General features: G+C 41.5%; 1 protein-coding gene across 1 annotated transcript; it reads right to left on the bottom strand.

Moving 5' to 3' along the window:
• Positions 1 to 202: 202 nt before the first annotated feature.
• On the bottom strand, positions 203 to 7,321 carry TTR (transthyretin). The gene is made up of 4 exons (XM_010380812.2): positions 7,102 to 7,321; positions 6,048 to 6,178; positions 3,770 to 3,905; positions 203 to 457 (listed from the first exon to the last, which is right to left on the bottom strand). The coding sequence occupies exons 1-4, from the start codon at positions 7,168 to 7,170 to the stop codon at positions 350 to 352; spliced, it is 444 nt and encodes a 147-aa protein (XP_010379114.1). The 5' UTR covers positions 7,171 to 7,321; the 3' UTR covers positions 203 to 349.
• Positions 7,322 to 24,849: the final 17,528 nt, after the last annotated feature.

The raw sequence follows: 24,849 nt of genomic DNA, 5'->3' as shown, positions 1-24,849 counted from the left end.
TTTACAGAGCGTGTCTTTTTAATGACTGCAGATCATATTTAATATGTGCTTTGCTTACAAGAAATTGGAAATTTGGATCTCTCCTAGCATTCTGCCCAGATACGTTCTAGAATTCCTTTGCTTCTTTGTAGAATTTTGATTCTTGTTTTTTTGGAAGGGACAATAAGGGAATTTAAAAAATCAAGTTAAAATGGAATGAAAAGTGCCTTTCACAGGAATGTTTTATTGTCTCTGCCTGGACTCCTAACATAGCTTATGAGGTGAAAACACTGCTTTAGTAAAAATGGAATACTCTTGGTTACATGAAATCCCATCCCTTGTCCTTCAGATCCTCTGGAGGAGAAGTCCCTCATTCCTTGGGATTGGTGACAACAGCCGTGGTGGAATAGGAGTAGGGGCTCAGCAGGGCGGCGATGGTGTAGTGGCGGGGGCCGGAGTCGTTGGCTGTGAATACCACCTATGAGAGAAGACAGACAGGATCCATTTCCACCAGAGCCCGAAAACTGTACAGATGACACACATGACTGACCACTGGAAATCCAGTGCCAGCTTAATTAATTTTATTCTTTTATATTTTGGAACAGTTTGAACAGAAGGAAAAAGCTCAAACACGGGGGCAAGCCAAGCCTTTGAAACCATGCACAGCCCCTAGAGCAGGAGTACAGAACCAGGTCTTGTTTTGCAAATTCACATCAAAAGTCAAGAGGGCCCTAGCTTGACTAAGGGAAATCCCAGAGAGCCTAAAGGCTGTATCTCTTTTGTTGGTTTTAGAAAAAAAAAAGGTGGGGAGAATGCAAAAATGCACTGAGTCATTGAAAAGCTGCTGCAATAGTGGCTGCCAACCACAGACTTAGAGACTTAGCATTCTGGAGCTGGAAACATTCTTCCCATTTTACAGATGAGCAAATCAGACTTGAATTATTGTATTGCCCCAGTCTACATACTGATGGAACCACAGTAGGAAGGTAAGTCTCCTGTCTCCAAGCCCAGAGATTCCCCCACCCCACTATTCTTTGCATTTTCTAACATGAAGAAAAGTATATTTTTATGTATAGCAAGCAATGAAATATGAACCAAAAGCATTTCAGGGCTCTATTTACAATACAGAGTGTGGAAGATCATGGTGGAATTTTGAAATATACATGCATGCACTAGACCTCATTTAAGCTTTGTAACTGGGCAAATTGTGGCTCAAAATGCTGTTCCAGATAGTCACACAGTTCTGTCAAATTCAGTAGAGTATCTGCAACTCGTGTGCTGGGACAGGCTTAATTCTCAGAGTGAGGCAAGTTGGGATAAATTGAGGTCAGAAAAGAGGTAGCAGACAGTAAAGATGTGTTTAATTTGATATATTTTGTATACGTGCCTTGGGTTGAGTTTTGGACACACTCTGCATAAATACATTTTGTTCCAAATATGGGGAAAAGAAACCCGGATTACTTAGGGATAGGAAGAAAAAAGGAGCTGAGTGAGCCATACCAAAAACAAAAATAATATCGGGGCAAGAGGAAGTGAGAATCACCTAAGAATCTCTTAAGAAGAAAGGGCTCCCCTTAAGGCCAACTCCCTAGAATCAACTAATAAAAATATCTTTTATCTTATGGTGACATTGACCTTCAGCCCACTTGATTCTTCTTAAATATTATAAGAGGCATAATCTGTGATCAAAAATCCATGAAGTAGCTGGGTGTACTGGCTCACACCTGTAATGCCAGCACTTTGGGAGGCTGAGGTGGGTGAATCACCTGAGCTCTGGAGTTCGAGACCAGCCTGGCCAACATGGCGAAACCCTGTCTCTATGAAAAATACAAAACTTAGCTGGGTTTGGTGGCGTGCACCTGTAGTCCCAGCTACTCGGGAGGCTGAGGCAGAAGAATTGCTTGAACCTGGGAAGTGGAGGTTGCAGTGAGCCGAGATTGCACCACTGCATTCCAGCCTGGGTGACAAAGCAAAACTCCATCTCAAAAAAGAAGAAGAAAAAAAAAAATCCATGAAGTGAAGAGGCCTAAGAGCTCCTAATAAAAGTTTCCAATTTTCCTTGGTAAATCTAATATGACCACCTGGGTCACTGGCCAAGGTAGAGGTGACCAGTTCTGAAGGAGGCATTTATCAGAAGAAGCTGCATGAAGCCCACCATGCACCAGTCACCAAAGTGAGACACTGGAACTCATCTCTCACTACTCACTCTCTCTTGTTCTCCATATTTATCTGGGCTTCAAGCTGGGCTGACAGTCCTGCCTAATCTGTCTTACTTCAGTCCTTTCCCCTCCATTCCAAGGGTAGGGATGTATTTTCATTTCTGAATCTCCAGCATCTAGCAGAGTGTTCCACACATAGAAGCTTTTATTTTTTAAATGTTTGTTGAATGAATACTGCAAGAGTGAAGAGCAGTCAAGGAAGCTGAGATCTAATGAAAGAGAACAACACGTGGGCAGTATGGCAATGAACTTTTTAGATGGCTCCCATCAGGCTGAGACCCAGGTCTTAGGCAAACAATGGTCTCAGGTAGGCAGTTCTACTACTCAAGGGTAGGGGCTGACACTCCAGGGGCAATGTCTTGTGCTGGGCACCACTGAAACCCTGCTGCTGCCCTGACCGGCGTCCGTGTCTTGCTGCCTGGCTGAGGGGTAGTCAGGGACATGCTTCTTGGTAGATGGGGCTCCCTTGGTGACTTGTGGGCCCCAGAAGTCAAACAAGCCCCTATTGTTTCCCTGGTAACATTGCCTAATAAAGGAGCCACTTTATAGCAATTGAAAGTCTCATCCATGACTAAGCCAGAGAATAGTTCCCTTTCATGCTGAGCTATTTTTGATGGAATTAGTTGATCTTTAACTCTGACCAACATGTCTGGATTCTATTTCCATGACAGCCATCTGTTTCAAATGACTTAAGAAATTAAGACAAGGGGAAGACAGGGAGATGTATAACTGTTCAAAGATCCTCACCATAGGCAGGGGAACAGAGCACGTTACAAATGTGGCTTTTCTTTTTTTAAGCTTGGCTTTTCACAGGGGAAAAATGTTCCTGGGTCACAATGCGGGGCAGAGCAGAATTGAGGGCAAACCCAGCCTGGGCCTTGTTTGTAAACATTTCTACTTGTGTGTTTCCTAGCCTTGTGACCTTTGACAAGTTATTTGACTTCCTGGTGCCTCATTTGCTTCATCTATGAGATGGGGGTAATAATAGGACTGACCTCAGTGGCTTGTTCCTGAGGATTAAGTAGGTTAAATATGGAAAACACTTATAATTGTGTCTGCCACGTGGTGTATGCTTAGTAAATGTTATCTACTGTGTTGCCATTTTTACTTTGATTTTATTGTCTCTCTATGTATATGTTGCCAAGAATCACTTGTCCAAACCTCCGAGGAGCCAGATGTGTTTTGGAATGAAGAATGTTGCAGGTTTTAGAGAAATAAAATGGTGCATCTCTTGTTTCATACACTCTGCGTGGGGTCTGGAGGTCTGCCTCATAAACAGATTATTTCAACAGCAAATACGTCAATATTCATATAAAGTGGAATGAAGAGACTATGAATAGTGTCATGTAAGTTCAAGTCATGTTACTATATGGGTTTTCCTCAAAGTCAAAAAGAAATGTGCTTCTCAGAGTATTGTGAATTTGTTCTTGTATAATAGGCGAGGGAACCTTTGGTCATTCATCACCTTCTTTGGGACATTTCTGTGGTATGCTAAGTAAAACTGTGCATTTCCTGGGATGCCAAAAGCAAAAACCAAAACCAAAACAACCCTTGAAGGTTTGTATACTCACCTCTGCATGCTCATGGAATGGGGAGATGCCAAGTGCCTTCCAGTAAGATTTGGTGTCTATTTCCACTTTGTATATCCCTTCTACAAATTCCTCCTCAGTTGTGAGCCCATGCAGCTCTCCAGACTCACTGGTTTTCCTATAAGGTGTGAAAGTCTGGGTTAAGTTAGGCATGGAGGAAACAAATGACATGGCAAAGTAATACCCCCAACTCCACCAACACACATAAACGTGTTACATACATTTCCCCTCAACTAAGTCAGAAGTAGGGAAAACTCTTAACTGTCTGAAATTAAATGGCAAAACGTTTGTAAAAACTTTTTGAAAAGCTCACTGTAGATATTTTTCTCTGATAAGAAGAGAATGTAGGTATAATTTATAATTTTTTAAGTTTTTTTTAATTTTTGAGACAGAATTTTACTGTAGTCACCCAGGCTGGAGTGCAGTGGCATGATCTCAGCTCACTGCAACCTCTGCCTCCAGGTTCAAGGGATTCTCCAGTCTCAGCCTCCCAAGTAGCCGGGATTACAGGTGCCTGCCACCATGCCTGGCTAATTTTTGTATTTTTCATAGAGATGGGGTTTTGCCATGTTGGCCAGGTTGGTCTTGAGCTCCTGACCTCAGATGATATGCCCACTTCAGCCTCCCAAAGCGCTGAGATTTACAGGCGTGAGCCACCGCGCCCGGCCGGGTATAATGTTTTCTTAAGAAAGAGTCCTTGTGATTCGAGACTGATGATTGGATGGGATGTTGTGACCATCCCTGGAAGTGGCCACTGCTGTTCTAACTCTGCACTTCTCCAGGACAGCAGGGTCTCGCTCCTCTCCCTTGTGGTGTGAGGATACCTTTCAGAGCATCTGCACACCACCAGGGAGTGTCATTTGCACACACAGTGGAAAACCTAAAGCAGGAAGAAGAACCTGTATCTGACTCTTCCCTTATATATATTTAACCTCTCTGATAACTCTTTGCCAGCAACAAACACTAGGCAACTTCTATTTCCATGTAAGTACAAGCTCCATAGTTGAATGTTGGAAATTGCTTCCCATTAGACTGCAACAGCTATGACAGATAAAAATAGCAGTCGTCTTTACTGACTCTGATTGTGCACCTCCTCGTTTCTTCTTTATATATATATATATATATATATATATTTTTGTCCTGATGAAAGGAGAAAGATTCACAAGAATATTAGAATGTTTTTGGTATCCATTTTCTCTCTCCCTTAGAATAGTCCCATAACCACTCTTCACGTTATGCTTGGCATTTTATATAAACATAAATGAATTACCAAATAAAAAGTCAGTTAAAACCAGACCTAAGAAAATGATCTTACCAATAATGGTTGAAGAATCATGTGGTTCTTGGAGTTCAATTAAATTACAACAGAAATTCTTCTCTGAGGAGGAGTAAGTACTTAATAGTTCCTCTTCTGCTGGGTGTGAAGGGTCTCCTGATTGCTCTTTCAGTCAATTCTCTTAGGTTTATTAATATATATTTTCCTTGGAGTTTTTGCTAGTGCAGGTAGAAAAACTCCATGAAAATTGTAAACTGGCTAATGAAGGTTAGAAGTCACTCTTGCACATGAAGTTGGGTGATCATGGGATTAGTCTGGGGCTGTACTTTGCCTCGTGGATCCATTTCTTCTGTCTCTTTTTACTTTTTTTTTTTAACTGAGCTTGACAGCCTCCAGCCTTGCACACAGTAGGTGCCCCAAAGTGTTCATTAGGCAAAAGCCCTGGCTTTTGGGTGATCCAAATGAACTACAGACAGATGCCTAGCCAATAATATTTCTGAATTCCTTTCCTTTCGTTAATGGGTTCATACACATTGTACCTCTTTCCTAAAATTCTAAGACAAGGACTCTCACCTTTGGTGTTACCCAGGGACACCAGGGAATCTGTGAAACTCCTAAAATCACATATATGGTTTTGTGTGTGTGTATCTGTACATTTCTTCTGGGCATAGAATCTTTAGTTTTTATCACCTACATAAAGTGGTCTGTGACCCAAAAGGGTTACACACCACAGCTGGAGGGGAGGAGTTCTGATTCCTTCTTTTCTCTACTGTCTACCCCTAAATGATGCTCAGGTTCCTGGTCACTTCCTAGCTAAGCAAAACAAAAAGAGGGCATCTTCAGAGAGGGCATACTTGACCTCTGCTCACGTTTTTCAATCTCCTTGTAAATTCTTTAGCAGATGATGTGAGCCTCTCTCTACCAAGTGAGGGGCCAAAGGGAAGATAAAACCAAGTCCTGTGGGAGGGTTCTTTGGCAACTTACCCAGAGGCAAATGGCTCCCAGGTCTCATCAGCAGCCTTTTTGAACACATTCACAGCCACATTGATGGCAGGACTGCCTCGGACGGCATCTAGAACTTTGACCATCAGAGGACACTTGGATTCATCAACGCCCTGGGTGTAGAGAAGACAAGTGAGAAGTTAACAAAATTGATCAGAGTGAAAGGATTTATTCTTTATGGTGTTAGAAATCTGGAACAAAACAAGAATTACACACTGATTCCATTATCAGGAACATAAGTGTTGACAGTTAATGAGCTTCCCTACTCAGTAAAACACAGACATAATTGTTTCCAAAGCAAGAATGGTTTCTGCCTCCAGACATGCTGCTATCAACCAGGGATGTGTATAATGAATTTTAAGGGAGAGAATAGGCCCCCTGAGTACAGTTGCCCTGTTAAACTTCTCCATTTGAATGGAATTACTGAAAAGAGGTAATGTACCATACATAGGACCAAAACAGTTTTTCCTGAGATCATTTTAGTTGTTGCTCTAGTCACCCTCTCTTACCGGTTGTTTTAAAATTATGTCAGACTACATCCAGACCCATTTAATAGATTAGTTAATTCTTCTAGAGGATTTAAGAATTAGATATCTGACTAAAATATTGTTCACTAAGCCTTTTAAAGATTAATCAGTAAATACATTTTGATTAGCTATAGGGCCAGAATATAATCTCACGCAGTTTGCCCCTCAAATACATTTTATAAAGGTATACTTTTCTGAAAATTCAGGATTAACAGCTTCCTTAATATCATATCTTTATCTCTATCATCGATCTGAGGAAGTGGAGATACCAGACATTACAAACCCAATGCACCAAAGCAATGAGGCAGAATCCCCAGAGTTCAAGTCCCGGCTCAGTAAGCTCAGTGGAACTTCATTCTTTTTGAAGTTTGAATTAATGATATTAAAGATAGATGCTGAGTACCCTTGCCCTAGTAACAAAAGCTGGTTGGCAAAGCTGGAAGGAGTCACTCCTACTTCATTTAGCATGCATTTTAAATGTAGGAACGGGATGTCCCAGAAACACTCACCATAGGACCAGCCTCAGACACAAATACCAGTCCAGCGAGGCAGAGGAGGAGCAGACGATGAGAAGCCATCCTGCCAAGAACGAGTGGACTTCTGTGATGGCTGCTCCTAGCCTGGGGCTTTTATACTCACTTCTCCTGAGCTAGGCTGCTTATCCCTGCCAATCTGACTCCAAACCTGCTGATTCTGATTATTGACTTAGTCAACAAAGAGAGAATAAGTAACCCATACAAATATGAACCTTGTCTAGAGAGATTAGAGCATCGGAACATTAGCTCTATGAAATATTCTTAATAGGTCATTTGACCAGAACAAAACAATCAAAACAAAACAAAAATAGTCTTCTCCCTGTGTGACTCCATGCAGTAACATTCTTGGGGATATTTTTTTCCTCCCTCACATATTTCTATGCATGTTTTCCATTTTTATACATTTTTGTCTTTCATTTTAGATGCAAGATTTTAGACAGATGCGAGTTGTAATAATGTATTTCATGTTGAATGACATTTGGCTGCACAGGCTTAAATATAGTGCATTAGAAAATGTTTGCACTTGATGGATCCATGGGTCAACAAGGAAAAACCCTTGGCAGTGCTCACATTTTTAAAAGCCTACATTTTAGCCAAACTAAGTCATTTGGAAGCTTTGCTTAGTCAGCAATTTCTCCACAATGTGTGTGTGTGTGTGTGTGTGTGTGTGTTCTGCCCAGATAAGGTCCACTTCAATCTAAGACAGAATAGCATCTTCCCTCCCTCCTTCCCTCCCTCCCTCCCTCCCTTCCTTCCTTCTTTCCTTCCTTTTTTTTTTTTTTTTTTTTTGACAAGGTCTTACTCCGACGCCCTGGCTCGAGTGCACTGACACGATCACAGCTCACTGCAGCCTTGACCTCCTGGCCTCAGGTCATCCTCCCACCTCAGCCTCTTGCCCAGGCTGGTCTCGAATTCCTGGGCTCAAGCGATCTGAGCCTTGGCCTTCCAAAGTGCTGGGATTACACGTGTGAGCCACTGAGCTGGGCCAGAATGGCATATTTCAACCTGGCATTGATGACCCTGAAATACAGAGAACGAAATCTTCTTTACTGACTCTCCTGCATTGGGCATGCAGGAACAAGGCTGCCAACTGGTTTTTGACAGAATCAAACTTGCTAGAAGAAAGTAGAGATGACCGTGAAAACCAGAAGCCATGATTGACAACAGATTCTTTTCCTCCTGGCCGACGTATTAATACAAGTCCAGAAATTATGATGATTTGATGATTCATTAATCACGTACAAAATCCTCTGTGTGTATGTGTGTGTGTGTGTGTGCGCGCACTAGCATGTGTGGCTTTGTTCATGGATAAACAAATCAAGTGTTTGTTCCTTATAAGATAAATATGTAGAAGACATAGAGCAGACAAATATTTTGGACAAATACATGCCAAGAGCGAGTCCAGTCTGGAGCACTAAGGGTTGAGGCAACATTCCCATAACTGATAGAGTCAGATTAGAAAAAATTCAACAAGAAATCCTGAAGCACAGGAGTTTTCAGGGAGTAGTGGAAGGGATGGAAGGGCCTTTCAGGAACATGGGAATGTGCAGGAGAGGACTCCAGGAGGTAGGCTGATCCCTCACAGCAATGAGCAAATGTAGTTGAGACCATAACTAGGAAAAGAGTCTTAGACCCTTAGAGTTTGACTAGGAAGCAGCAGCAGAAAGACTTTTGCATTTGGAGTTGGATGACCTGAGTCATTCGATCCCAGTTCTGCTGCCCCGTTTCCCGGATGACCTTCTACGAGTTATTTACTATCTCAGATACTTGGTTAAGTCATTTGTAAAATAGAAATACCTACTTTTCTACTGCAAAGGACTGTTCTAGTAACCTTTAATATGAGATGATGTACAAGCCTTTTGTAAACTGTAAACCACTATCCTGGTGTAAAAGCATAACTAATAGAATTTGGTTCAACACCTATGCCTCAGGGGAAAATCCTTTCTCAAATAACATCCTTATATATTGTCATCCAATATCCTCTTGATAATTTCCTAGTTGCTCAGAACCTGGATAGAGAGCCTTGGCTCTGGTTATGAATCATAAATATGTGGAAGCATATTCATAACCCAAGAAAATCTACTATGCATGCATTTCAGCACTGTACCCTGTTGAAACTAAGAATCATCTCTTGTAGACCCTGTGAACTGGCAACCCTGGGCTGCCATCAGCCCATAGATATGTTATATTTGGGCTGCACAGTGTCTCTAAACATTTGTAATAGTTGCTAAAATTAAAAATTGAGACATGCTGCATAAAAATTTGGATTTCTGGCTTCTCTTAAGAAATCAAAAAAGTTGGCAGCATTAGGCCCACATTTACACATGACAGTGATCATCAGAAGGTCACTCTCAGACATCACGACTCCCCAGGTCTCACTGCCAATGCTGAGGCTAGGTGATTTTCTAGTGGCATATCATGCTTGAGCTTTTATCTTTTCTTATACATGGCCCATTTCTCTCATCTGGGCTTCTGCCCAGCCTTTGGAAAACCGAGTTTGTGATGGCTGGTCTTCCAACAGCCATGTAAGTAGTATTTTCTTCTTGCCAAATAGACATTCCCACTTGTGTGAATGAATCTTGCTTAGACATAGTTCCTAAGATCCTCAGCATCCTGAACTTCCTTCTCTGACATACTCCCCTGGTCAGAGTTTCTCTTCAAATGTGATGCTCTGAACAAGACACAATACCTGAAGTAGATCAGGCCAACCCACAGGATGTTGAGACTGTTGCCTCCCTTGGCAAAGGCACTTTAGTGCAAATGTTGTACCCAGAATCCATCTGTAACTGTAGTAACTGTGACCCTCCCTTCATCAGAATACTACCTACTGTGATCTGTTGGTTACAATAATCTAAAATGACCTATATTATCTGTCATCCTGTGTTTTGATCATTAATGAATTTTAACCTAAATATGGGACCGTGTGTTTGTATCTGACATATCTCATCCCGTTAGTTTCAACCCACCACTTGATCCTTGATATGGTTAGGCTTTGTGTCCCCACCCAAATCTCATCTTGAATTATAATCCCCATGTGTCAAGGGAAAGATCAGGTGGAGGTAATTGAATCATGGGGGGTGGTTCTCTCAAGCTGTTCTTGTGATAGTGAGTGAGTTCTCACAGGTTCTGGTGGTTTTACAAGGGGCTTTCCCCTCTTTGCTTGGCACTTCTTCCTGCTGCCTTGTGAGGAAGGTGCTTTGCTTCCCCTTCACCTTCTACCATGATTGTAAGTTTCCTGAGGCCTCCTAAGTTATGCTGAACTGTGAGTCAATGAAACCTCTTTCCTTTATAAATTACCCAGTCTCAGGCAGTTCTTTATAGCAGTGTGAAAACATACTAATACAATCCTATTGACATCATTTAATAGTTGTTCTGTAAATTCCTCTCTTAGAACACTTTCAGGTCATGCCCTTGGTCACTTTGACTCGTTTGCTTTCTGAACTATCATTGATCTGGAAATCATTAATGAAATTTGCATTTGAATAAGACAAGGAAGTGGGGAGAAAGTAAGGCAATTTAGGGTACAGAGAAGATCCTAAATTTCATTGGAAAATCATTGATAAAGTTTACAGAGACAAAGATTATTTTTTAACATAAAAAGACGAGAGGGTACAAAAAATGGAAAGAATAAGATCTACTATTTGATAGCACAAGAGTGACTATAATTAATAATTGTATATTTTAGAATAAAGAATGTAATTGGGTTGTTTGTAACTGAAAAGATAAATGCTTGAGGAGATGGATACCCCATTCTCCATGATGTCCTTATTTCGCATTGCATGCCTGTATTAAAACATTGCATGTGCCCCAAAAATATATACACCTATTATGTATCCACAAATATTAAAATTAAAAAAAAAAAAATAAGAGAAAATTTTGGTAGACAATTAAAGATTAAATGTAGGTAGTCTGGAGTCAAAGTGAGAGCTCTGGGAGAAGCAGCTTGCAGTGTTTTAGGTGAGAGAAAACCAAGGCTAACGCATCAAGGAAAAAGCAAAACACGGAGATGGAATGTATTATTTGTTAAATGAATGCTTGAATGGAACCAATAGCAAAGACAAATACAAGAAAAATCCAATGTTTCTTGCCTAAGAAGCAATTTATGATAAGAGAGGGTTATAGGGGTAAACATATGCTCTCAAAGATAAGAAGGTCTTCCTTTCCTGTGTTTATTTGAGTTTGCAAAAGCTCTTTTCGACGGATGGTTACAAAGGATCCACAAAGGGGAATGAATTAGGGTCAATGGTCACCACATTCCTGGAGGCCTAAGTGGTTGCTGCAGATACTGTGTGCTTAGGCACGATCAGTGGCTATGAAGATCCAACGCTTTAAAACAGAAGGAGCTCCAGTGAAGCATTTCAGCTACAAGTTTATGTCTTTTCTTAGCCATGTACTGCTTTTCCTCTCAATCTGACTGTGGGGCTGTAGCGTAGATGTTTAATTGAGGTGAAAAAGATGAATTTGATGACAACATTTCTCCTCCTCCTACAGAATATGCTGTGATTAATGAACAAGTTGCCTGGCTCTTAGTTTAGGGTTCTTCTGCCCTCTTCCTTATAATGGGCAGGTTTAGCTATGAAAATTTTTGATATTATAGATAAACTCTTTCTTCTTGGTTTATTTTCTGAGGGTGCATGTCAGCTGCCAGACAGTGATCTGTTGACACTGAAATGCCCACTAAATGTGTCTAAGCTGATTACCCGGAGTGGGGCATAGATTAAATGTAGGTAGTCTGGAGTCAAAGTGCTGGGACTCCGAGTGCTGAGACTGGGCCTCATGGTGGGGTTAGGGGAGAGTGGAAATGACGGTATTTGGGGGCCCTGGATCTTTGCAGATTGAATAATTCAATTTTGTCAGCTCCCCTTGAGGTGAATAAGCCTCAGGGATTTGATTAACGGTAAGCAAATCATAAAAGATTCATGTTAAAACCATAATACCAATTTAATTAATAGTTAGATGGTTGCTAGGTAAGCGAGAAATTGGAGCAAAGGGCCCGGGCTAATTTTTTGAGAGTATTTCATCTGGACGGCAGGAGAGCCTAGGAAAGTTATCTGACTTCTCTGTAGCACATACTTTTCTTGTGTTGGGAATGCCTGTGTCTGCCTTATCTGGCATGCCTCTCCTCTACCAGTGTTGAATAAACACACAAAAAGCCTTTTCCCTTATCTTCCCTTCTTCCCTTGTCCATGTAGATAATCATCCAAGTAAAGGCAAACATTATCTAGGATATATTAATTAGACCATATTTTATATTTGTTAATTGTAGTTTGAGTTTCTTGGTTGAATTTTGGGGGCCAACCTAGTTGGGAACAACCATTGAGAACTCCCTTGTGTAAGATTCTTCCACAACCCTTAGCTTGCAAGTTGCCATGCCCCATATTTGTGGACTGTATAACCAAGAGTGGCAACTTCAGTCCCACCCATGGCTTCAGAACACACCTGTCACTGTCTGGGGGATTTTGCTGTGTATCAGTAGCTCTGATGATTCAGGCAGGACACCCATGTCTTGGTCCAGGTTCATATCTGTCTTAGTGATCACACACGTGTTAGAAGATCTTATCCATAAACAGTTACTAGACACAGAGTTTTGGCTTCTAGAGTTACTCAAAGCTCACCCACCCCTACCTACGAGGTGTATATGCAGACAAAAGAGGAAGTTTAAAGTGTTAAGATATTTTTTTGAAAGAATCTAGTTGGCAGGTTTCCTTTGGGCTTCTTTTTTTTTGCCCCTGCAACTCTCATGCAGCTAGTGTAGCAAAACAAGCTTGAGGTTGGAGGCTACCATGATCTGTGAAGGAAGGAGGAAGTGGGATGTGGCCTTCTGGATACGTGATATGATATATACCATTTTCTCTCCAAACACATCCTTGTGATGTGGAATAACTTACCCCATTTACCAGGAGACTGCACTAGGGCATGGGTCAATTGCACTAGCCAGAATTAAAGAGGATTTATTTGGTTGATTCTGTGTCTGTACTTACATATCCCTTAGATCAGCTATACTGATTCTGTGGCCATAATCCACTGTGCATGGTTTAGGATATAGATTTTGGCTACTTCTATTTTCTTTCAACCTTGGAACTGAGAGAGATATTTTAAATTCAGCAACTAATTTAAAATAAGCAACTATATCTTCCTCATGTGAGTCAGTGTGCTAGCCATCACTGTGGGAGCTATCAAGAGAGGCATGTGCCTTCAAATTGCTTATAATTTAATTATTAAGAAGATACACATATGAAAAAATGCTCAACATCACTGGTCCTTAGAGAAATGCAAATCAAAACTACACTGAGATAGCATCTCACACACGTCGGAATGGCTACTATTAAAAAGTCAAAGAACAACAGATGCTGGTGAGGTTGCAGAGAAAAATTAATGCTTTTACACTGTTGGTGGGAGTGTAAATTAGTTCAACAATTGTGGAAGACAGTGTGGCAACTCCTCAAAGACCTAGAGGCAGAAATACCATTTGACCCAGGAATCCCATTACTGAGTATATACTCAAAGGAATATAAATCATTCTATTATAAAGACACATGCATGTATATGTTCATTGCAGCACTATTCACAATAGCAGAGACATGGAATCAACTCAAATGCCCATCAATGATAAACTGAATAAAGAAAATGTGGCACATACACACCATGGAATGCTATGCAGAAATAAAATAAAATAAAATGGAATGAGATCATGTTCTTTGCAGGGACATGGATGGAGTTGGAAGCCATTATCCTCAGCAAACTAACGCAGGAACAGAAGACCAAACACCACATGTTCTCACTTACAAGTGGGAGCTGAATGATGAAAAGACATGGACACATGGGGGAACAACACACACTGGGGCCTCTTGGAGGAGGGGCAAGTAGAGGAGGGAGAGCATCAGGAAGAATAGCTTAATACTTAGGTGATGGGATGATCTGTACAGCAAACCACCATGGCACACTTTTACCTATGTAACAACCCTGCACATCCTGCACATGTACCCCAGAACTTAATAAAAGTTAAAGAAGTAGGAAAAAATATGCCCAGTCGACAGGAAACAGTTGATGAGGTGGACGATAATTCACAGAGAGAGGAAGTAACTTTGGGGTCGTGGAAAGCATCTGTGAAAAGGTGAGATTGAAGCTTGATCATCAAGGAGAAATACCATCTACAGAGGAAAAAGAGAACAGTGTGTGGAATTCCTCTCCCATACAAGTGGGAAAGCATTTGAGAGCTTCAAGTTGTTGGGGGTGGAAGAAGAAATTAATGGCGTGAGTGATGTGGAACCAGGAATGAAGGAAAATCCAGAACCTAGGTGTAGTAACCAAGCATAGAATCTGACGAAACGTAAGTGTTAATGGGCTAGGGTGAGAGGGTCGGACCAGGGGTGAGGCAGTGGGATAGTCATGGAGACAATGGAACAAGCAGGTCAGGAGAGGTAGGAGTAGTTCTAGAGCCTGGGATCTGATGGATTCTGGGCTGTAGAGACATCTGAATGCTGTGCTGTTTCAGTTTTCCACATGCATAAAAATAATTTTTATATAGATAAAATTATATATATTATATATACACACATACTTATTTTGTGCGCACGTGTGTGTGTGTGTGTGTGTGTGTGTGTGTGTGTGTGTATCAGCATTTTGGGATAAATAGAAGACGACTGCTCCGTTTGGAGATAATGAGCCCAGGGAATCCAGCTGCCCCAGGCCTCATTTGGCAACTCCAAGGGCTGAAGGGACCATTCCTGTAAACCATTTGTTAAACCTGGTTTGGCAATTTCAGCATAACACACCGAGGCCTAGTTAAGAGTGTTTGGCTATAATATTTGTTATTGCTATCATAGATGTTGTTGGACTCTTGGAGCCTCTTCAGAGAAGGAAGGATGAGGGAGTGTCTCTGAGCACTGAGTTTATAGGAAAAGACAATTTGTTTTACAAGACGTAGAAACCAGAAAGAGCACAGGTGCAGAAGTGGAAGAACACTAGGCGTGGCCTGAGAACAAGGAGTAGAGCAGGGCCTACCATGTGGATTAGATGAACCTAATGAGATGAGCCAGAGACACCATTTGGAGTCAGACTGTGGAGGATCTTTAGTGCTCTCCTGAGAAGTTTGAGTTTTCTCTGTAAGTAAGAACATAAAACTATCTGGTAATTCAGGGCTATTACCCACGGAGCACTCTACCTCATGAGGTGGGTCGCCCCGTTGCCACTAGGGTACCCAGGTAGAAGCTTGCTGACCCGCAGGCAGGAGTACTGGGGATGGGGTTCGGTGGTGAGTCGGAGCTGGCAATTCATGACCCTCAAAGTCCTTTCCACTAACAAGTCTGTATAAAGGGGTTATTGAGAGTTCTGAGTTATTGACAGAACAACAAAAAAAGGGGTTATTGAGAGTTTTGGGTTATTGACAGAACAACAGGGTGGAAACTGGAGAGACTGAGCCTGGAGGAGGCTGGAGGAGAAAAATATACAGGCTAAGTGGCCATTTAGGACAGTAATACAGTTGTATCATCAGCAGGGTCCAGCCTGTGGGTCAAGGTTACCTGCACCCCTGCCCTTCTGGAGTTATTGCAGATTCTCAAGTCTACATGCACACTTGTGTTTTCTCAACAAAACGTTATTAAAAAGACCTCTATTATGTGAAGGTCTGAATATATTTTATCATACTTTTAAAAGATATATTGCACTATAATTTACATATGGTAAAATTCTTTTTTAGGTGTACAGTTATATGAATTTTGACAAATGTATGTAAGTCATGTAATTAACAACAGAATCAAGAGTTGTAATATTTCCATCCAAAAAGTTTTCTCACACCAGTTTGTAGTGAATTTCCTCCTTCCTCCCAGCCTCTGGCAACCACTGATTTGTTTTCTGCCTCTATAGTTTTGCCTGTTCCACAAAGTCATACCCATTGAGTCCTGCAGTAAATAGCCTTGTCAGTATGGCTTCTTGGAGTTGGCATAATTCCTTTTAATATTCCTCCATAAGGTGGAGCTTGCAGTGAGCTGAGATCCGGCCACTGCACTCCAGCCTGGGTGACAGAGCGAGACTCCGTCTCAAAAAAAAAAAAAAAAAAAAAAAAATTCCTCCATATTGTTGCATGTTTTTATTAACCTTTTCTTTAATTTGCTAGTAGTATTCAATGGAGTAGATATACTGCAATTTGTCAGTTCACCACTTAGCAGACATTTCAGTTGTTTCCAGCTTTTGGTGATTGTCTCATACATTTGCAAATGTAAAAAACAATGTTTATGCAAAGATGGAGAATATACCTAATAACGATAGGTAGTATTTATGCAATGGAACGAGTTGCCCAAGAACTTAGAAACGGTGAGGTGAGAAATACACTAGGAAATCAGCATATCGTGAGAAAAGCAGAGCCATGCCACATCAGCTCAGTCGGGGCACTTAACCCGAGCTCCACAGATCCTTGATGTCTGTGAGCAGAATTCAGGAGACCTGTGATTACTGGATGAGAAAGAAATTATATCTTTATACAAGACTTTGATTGCAGTTTAGCATTTTCTTAAATTATGAATGTAGATAATAAGTCAGAGTAGTTATGAGCAGTAACTGTGACTTTATCACCAATAGAAATCACAGATATACTCATATCACATACAGTTGATGGATACATTTTGAAATATTCTTTATGCTCATTGCTACTTTAAAATTATGACACCCAGGGCTACATTTTGTAACTAATAAGGATGCACATATATTACTATATGACAATTTAAAAAATATTTTAATAATGGCATTTCAACACATTTGGTTTCCTTGTCATCCTCTGTATTTCATTTTATGCACAATAAGGTGAAGAGCCTGGACACAGAGACAGAATAACCTCCCCCAGGCCATCAAGGCTTGACTATAATCGAATGGAATCTACAAGCACGTGTAAAGAAAATGGCAGTCATCCCTGGAATTTGTTAGCAGTGGAAGGAAATAAGAAAGGAAGTTGTAGTGTGTTGGCTTTTTGGACTGAAGATTTATAGTGTTATGGGCAGGACTTTTGCTGGAGCAGGAAACACTGCTGCAAAGACTTCCTACACAGATATGCCAGAAAGAGAATATATTAGTCATTCTGGCCTGTGTGGCTGTAGGATTTCTTATGGAATATTACTACATTGAGATTCTTACTTATGCTTTAGCATTTGTGAGCTTGGTTAGTGAGTCCATTTCTGAAATTTCTAATGAAGCTGATTCTGAGCCTCCCCAGTGGACTCTGGGCATTGGTCAGCCTGAATGAATTGGTAAATTCATCCAGGTAGCCCTGGAGAGAGAGTTAGCTGGCCTCCACTTGGAGACATTGACCTCAGTAAGCACCTCTCCTACAATGTCAACAATAGTAATCTTGGTGGGGGTAGTGCTACTGGTTATAGAAGGAAGGAATGGATGCAACAGACAGTGTTGAGCAAAGACTAACAGCAGAGAGACAGGGTGTTGAGGAAGGTGAAAGTCAGAATGATTCTCTAGTTTAGGACCCAAGAGGATTAGAGAGGGTCTCCCCGACAGAGACCCAAGAGAGTGAATCAAAGTAACATCCAAGTAAACTAAAGATTTCATTTATGACAAGGGAAGTCATTGACTATTTAAAGGCAGAGGCTTAGGAGACAATGCAAGTTTAACTTTAATTCAATGTCCTTGCAACAAACACATGCTTTCCTCAAACAAGGTCTTTGGTGTCCTGGAAGAGACAGTCTTAGACAAATGGACCACGAGAATGGAACAATAGAGGACTGCTTAGGCTGATCTACTTCATCCCTCAGAGATGGAGAAGTATGACTGGTTTTTCCAGTTGGCAGGATCCTGAGACCTGAGTGAACAAAAGGGATTGACCTACAAGTCAGGCTCCATCGCCTTCATCCTCACAGGTGCAAACTCCTCCCTCTTCCCTGACTTCTCAGGCTTTCTGCTCTCTTGTGCTCACTTAGACTCCTCCTCAATCCTTCCACTGAGTACCAGACAACTTCAATCCCACTGTGCCCAAATTCACCAGTATCCTCAATCAGTGCCCTAGGTGCTCTCTGTACTTCGTCTTAGGTGGGATCTGGGTTCTCCCAGCAAGTGTACTTCTCTTGAGCTTTCTTCAGTGGTACCAGTTCCCTCATCTGATCAAGAGAGCCTGGAGCCCTCAGCACTCCTATTTGGGTTTCGCTTATTTTCCCTATCAGCCTATGTCCTGAGATCACTCATTTCTCTCACCTGGCGTCCTAGATGCCTTCTGTCCTTAATCTTCCCCACCTTCTGACTGAAGAACATCCATGGGAGGAGGAAATGTGCTAAGCTTGCTTAAGGGAAAAGCAACAGCGTTGTCTTGATCATGCCCTCAAAACATTCATTTAATTCATGTATAACCCTTATTATAGCTTGGTAATTCGTACATTCATGTGCATACTGTATTTACTCCTTGTTGCGTTTTCCACACATTTTTAAAGACTTGCATTAAACATTCAACCTTCATTTATTTCGTAAACCATTTCTTAACCCTTCTTTTGCTTTCCTCTCCCATTCAGAAGGAAGTTCATTGTTTCTTCTGTGTTACCCCCGTCTTTCATTCTTCCAGACTATTGTTCCTATTTTGACCTTGATCTTAATTTGTCTTTTTCTAACATTATCTATTATCTACTCTCTATTGTCCTTTCTCCTTCTTTCTCCCTACCTTTTCTAGGTCTCTGTGCCTGAAAACTAATTCATGTCACCCCAAGGCAACACATCCTTCCCAATCTTTCTACAGCCTTTGACTAGGATTCTGCCTCTCTTACTTCTATCACTGCTGATGATTAATTTACTGTGCCACTTCTACTTTCTCATCATGAACAGCAGTGATGGCAGTCTAGTTTCCCCACCCCTTCTTCTTACAGGGCTTTTTCTACTTCAAAGGTGCTGGTATTCTTATCATCACCAATTACAAAAGCATTTTGGTCAGGCTTACACCTTGATCAGTTTCACCCAGAGCTGCTCTTCAACTCTAGGTAGGGCTGTGCGGCTCTGGTCTTTCGGTCCCAGTCTCACAGTCTGAATCCCTCAACTCTCTTAGCATTGCCAATAGTGCCTCAAGTTCAACATGCCTAAATCTGAACATTGCATTTCTTCATTCCCTTCTCCCCTTACCCCATCATACTTTCCCTAAGTGAAATCCCCATTCTCCTGGCTAGTCAAGGATAGAACCTCGAGAGTTAATGCTTGAATTCTGCCTCCTTTAACACCAGACTTCAAAAAGTAATACCAATTCTACTTCCAAAATACTTCCCCTATCTCTTACCTTCTGTTTCCACAACTGCCAACTGAATTCAAACCTTCCCTGTTAATCATATGGCCTTTTGCAATTATGTCCTAGCTGATCTCCTTACTGCTAATCTATTTTCCATATAATCTTTTCTATAAGCTACTGCCAAATTAATCTTCTTAATGCATACCTCTGATTACATCACATCTCTCTACAAAAGCTTTTCTGCACTCTTCATGGCCAGCCAAATAAAGTCAAATGTCCTTAGTCTGACATTCAGAGATGGCCATGACTTGGTTTCTTGCTCTAGCCCTTCAAAAACCAGTTGAATCCTGGGCAGAGCCTGTGACAGACCAGCCCAGGGCCCTTACCCTTTCCTCATCCATTGTCCCTCACATTTCTAATTATCTGAAGGAGCCAAAGTAGTGGAGTGTTGCTGAAGGCAGTGATTACAGAGAAAAAAGACCAGGTGAGACATAGTTATGGGAGTAGGAATAAAAAATTCTGGTGACATCAGAAATGGAAAATGAGTGAGAAGAGCCAAAAATGTCTCGAGTGTTTTATTTAGCCTGGAAGGATGTTTAGATAGTAAAGCCATTAGCTTATATGATTAAAAGTATGAAAGAAAATGAATCTGTTTTTGGACATGTTGAGATAAAAAGGTTGATATGTAGGTGTCCATGCCTAGAGGACAGCTGGAAGTGACAGCCTAGGAGATGGAGGTTGGACGAAATCAGGCTGGAGATGAAGATTTAGCATGTGAGTTCAAATACAGCATTTGGAGGTCACCATTAGACTAAATTATTTTATTTTATTTTATTTTAATTTATTTTATTTTAATTTATGGACAGGGTCTTGCTCTGTTGCCCAGGCTGGAGTGCAGTGGCATGACTATAGCTCACTGCACTCAAACTCCTGAGCTCAAGTGAGGCTCGTGCCACAACACCCAGCTAATTTATTCACTTTTGTAGAGATGAGGGTCTCACTATGTTCCCCAGATTGGTCTTGAACTCTTGGCCTCAAGTGATCCTCCCACTTTGGCCTGCCAAAGCACTGGGATTACACGCATAAATACCAGCCCTGACCCCAAAAGCCTTTAACAATAAGAAGTCCAAGGATAGAGCACTGGGGTAAACCAACCTTTGGCCAGTGATAAAAGCAAGAGAAACCTCAAGTAGAGGTTTCTCCAGGCAGAAGTTAACTCTGCTATGCAGTGCTTCGTACCTCTGTTGAACATTTATGCCATTCCATCAGAGTTGTTTGTGTTCACTATTTCTCTTTCTTGGGCAATGCCTTCTTACTTTTTGCATCCCCAGTCCTAGTGCAGGGCCTAGCATGCAGGAAATGCCCAGTAAATGCTTGCTGAATGATTCAATAAACGAATGAAGTCAGCTGCAGTCACAGCTGGGTCTTGCTTTCTCTCTTAGTGAACCAACACTTACACTGCCCTCTATCCTATTTCTGGCATTCCTGATTCCAGCTCAACAATCCAACTGCCATTTTCCCATGTTCTTGATTGCATGTGCCCAACTGAGCCAGACTGCTTCTGAGCCCCAGTGCTCCTTGTTCCATCCACTAATCGTGTCCTTCTTTTCCCACTTGCATTAGTTCATTTTCACCAGGCTGATAAAGACATACTTGAGACTGGGTAATTTATAAAGTAAAAGAGGTTTAATGGACTCACAGTTCCATATGGCTGGGGAGGCCTCACAATCATGGCAGAAGGCAAAAGACACACCTAACATGGTAGCAGGCAAGAGAGCATGAGAGCGAAGGGAAAGGGGAAACCTCTCATAAAGCCATCAGATCTCATGAGACTTATTCACTACCACGAGAACAGTATGGGGGAAACCAACCCCATGATTCAATTATTTCCTACTGGGTCCCTCCTACAACACGTGGGAATTAGGAGAGCTAAATTTCAAGATGAGATTTGGGTGGGGACACAGCCAAGCCATATCACCGCCCACACGCCTGTGCCCACCTTCCATTGCCACCCATCCTTTCCCCTGGGCTTCTATATTTGTCTGAGGATTATTTCTTCATCTTTAATTTTCAGACTCAAATGTAAAGCTTCTTTAGGATGGTTTAGCAGGATGAACAGAAGCCTTTCCCCCTGACATTTAAAAGCCTCTAAAATGTGCATTCTAGAAGATAAATTCCCCCTAACTTACATAGCCTAGAACAGATTTGGAAACTGGAACAAACTTCTTCGTTCTGAGTTTTTAGATAAAACTTTTGTGTCCGTGGGGTCAGATGAGCAACTTTTCCTCCCATCTAATCACACACGCTACCTCAGTGGATCTCCAAGTATGGACCCTAGGCCGAAAGTATCACCATCCCCCAGGGAACTTGTTAGAAATGTAAATTCAAGGCCCCAGTCCAGAAACACTGAATCTGAACTTCTGGGGGTGGGACCTGGCAATCTGTGTTTTAACAAGCCCTCCAGATGATTCTGATGCTAAAGTTTGAAGGCCATTGTCTTAGATGCAACCAATAACCAGGAGTGAGGTTGGGCCATGGAATCTAGAGTCTGGTGTCTTTAAAAGCTTTGCCATCTCCTAGCTGGGTAACTTTGGCCTAGTTACTTAGCCTCCTTGGACCTTAGTTTTTTTCCTCTAGGAGATAAAATTTTTGAGACAGTTGATCTCAAATTGTAGTCATTTTATTCTATGGCTTTGTGAGCACCTCTAAAGACAGCAATGGCAAATTCCTATTTTGTTAACAGGGCAAAACTTCAGGAATGACTAGGCACATTAAAAAGGGCAAGCTGACTGGGGACCAGGTGCATAACTACCTCTGGTTTCCTCTGACTTTGCTTAGAAACAAATCCATTTGGCCTGGTGTCCAAGGAGGACATCTGGCCTCCGTTCATCAGATGCTAAAGTTGTGTGTTGAGAGAGGCAAAGCAAATGATCTGTGACATGTGGGTTCTACTGAATCAGGCTCTCTTTAGTCTGCACAGAAAGATTTGTTTGCAGACAGTACTAGCTTAGGAAGGCTGGTGTAAAAACAATGATCAACACAGGTTTCCACAGGCAGATGAGTTACCCAGATAGTGACTTGGTGCTGCTGTGTCATAGTTACTTACAAATTCACTAGAGGAGTTTGTTCATTGTGCTCTCAATTCAAAGAGTTTAAACTATAAGGTCACTCTGAAAATGAGTGCTGATTCTTCCAGAGAAGTAAACCATGTCATTAGCTGCTTGTGTAGTCAATACAATTCCCTCGGAACACAATACAGCTTCTGTTCTTTTAATGCATATTCATGCCAACACTATAATTCTTCAGTTGGGATAAATGTTTGCACAAGAAAACAAAATTAATTTATCCATAGCTTTATCTGAGTCATGTATAACCTCACTTGGCCTTCTCTCCATGGACTACTTAGTTCTGAGAACTGCTCCAAAGTCATCCTGAATATCAAGTGTGATTGCTGCTGATTGGGGTTCACAGTTTTCCTGATAGCACAGTTGCAGTCAGCCTACTGGTTTTACAGTCTCTTACCTCCATCCCTGTGGTGCTGTGGGGCTGAAGCCAGATCCTGAAATGGGTGAGCTGTCCACCTTGCATTGTGCCCATCCCCTAGAGTCCTTCCTCCTGCCTTTGTCTGGAGACCTCAAAGGCGACAGACACAGCGTTTGTACTTGGAGCTCCATATGGTAACTCATTGCCGAGTTTTTAAGAAGTTTACATGAGTGAGTAAGTAGAACATGTCTGTGCATATTTGATTTTTGAAATCTCTGTCTTATCAGGGTCAGCTGAGGGAATATTGATTTAAAAACTCAGCTGGGACTTCTGTGGACAGGGGATAGTTTGAATTTTTGGTGTCAACACTTTTTTGAGCCTTCTAAACATCTCCCCACTTTCTTATACTAGAGCCATACACAGATCTGTCCACAACCACCCTGGCTGTAAGTGAAGGCTGCTAGGCAAAGAAATGATATTTCACTTGAGAGGCAAAGTAGTGTAAGAGGAATTTGTATGGGCTTTGGATTTTCAGAAAATGTTGGTCTGAGTTTTAACTTGGCCTGAGTCTGATTTGTACTAGATTATTTACTTGTGTTTTCTTACACAGCCGACAAGGCTTAGTGTTCTTGTCTGTTAAACAGTGACAAGAATAGCATCTGCCTGTTAGGGAGGATTGAATTCAATAGTGGATAAGAAGCACAACACAGTTTATGGGCCACAGTAAGTAATTCATGAATACTGGTCCCATCAGGTAGAGGTGGAAATGGGGATTGGCAGACCTGCCCTAATTTTTATTTGATCACTGTAATCTTTGACTTTGTTTGTGGTTCAGTAGAGAAAGTTGCAAGCCCATGGCTGTCTGGATCCAGGCTCCAGTCTTTTGACAGCAATCACTTTATCATGACTCATTTTAAGACCCATTTCATTTTTGCTCTGAATGCAAATACAGTGTCAACAATATAATATGTAAATCCATCAGAAGTTGGACATTTATTAACTTGAGAGTTGCCTCATGGTTTATAAGCATGTAGAAATGTAAGGAGTTAGTGTGGCATTTAAATGATGCCCCCATTTATTTTAGTGGGACACACTATGCTAAATGGCTATTGCACCAAGCAGTTTGTGAAAATAAAGGCAGTGAATTGGGTCAAGGAAAGAGAGTTTTGTTGTGTGTGTTAATACCATGAAATATGAAACTTGGTCCTCACCTTTCCTAGCTATGCAAGGGTAGGGCTCTGAATAATCCTCACTGGGGAGAGAGAAGGATTGCAGCTGGGCCTTATTGTTTATTATAAACTGAAATAGAATTATTTAAGTCATATTTATGGATTGTGCATGATTTCAGTTCCCAGCAAATTGGTCAAGAGTGACAGTTGCATCAGTTGCCTTTAAACTTTTCCCTAAGCTTTGAACTTCTGCAAATTCAGAAGCTAATTTTTGGCAGACTCAATGACTGTGTGTTCATAAATGGGGAACCTGGATTCTGGGCTGCAGCTAGCAGCATGCCACCTGACTGAATGAGGAGAGGAACAGCATTCATGTATGGATCAGTAGTTCCAAAATGTTCTAATATAACATTGAAATTCTTTCAAATGTCAAAAAATCCTGGGACCTGGCCGGGCGCGGTGGCTCAAGCCTGTAATCCCAGCACTTTGGGAGGCCGAGACGGGCGGATCACAAGGTCAGGAGATCGAGACCATCCTGGCTAACCCGGTGAAACCCCGTCTCCACTAAAAAAATATAAAAAACTAGCCGGGCGAGGTGGCGGGCGCTTGTAGTCCCAGCTACTCAGGAGGCTGAGGCAGGAGAATGGTGTAAACCCGGGAGGCGGAGCTTGCAGTGAGCTGAGATCCGGCCACTGCGCTCCAGCCTGGGCGACAGAGCGAGACTCCATCTCAAAAAAAAAAAAAAAAAAAAAAAAAAATCCTGGGACCTGAACTTCTAATATCTACCTATTTAAAAATAAGTTTATAATAAAATGTTAATAAAAAGTCAGTAATGGCTTAAAATGACTTTGTATTTTATTCTTTTAAATT

Source organism: Rhinopithecus roxellana, chromosome 21 (assembly GCF_007565055.1).
Source record: "Rhinopithecus roxellana isolate Shanxi Qingling chromosome 21, ASM756505v1, whole genome shotgun sequence".
In the NCBI taxonomy this organism is placed as follows: Eukaryota; Metazoa; Chordata; class Mammalia; order Primates; family Cercopithecidae; genus Rhinopithecus; species Rhinopithecus roxellana.
Note: the sequence above shows the minus strand (reverse complement) of the source record. Positions and strands in the feature narration are given on the sequence as shown.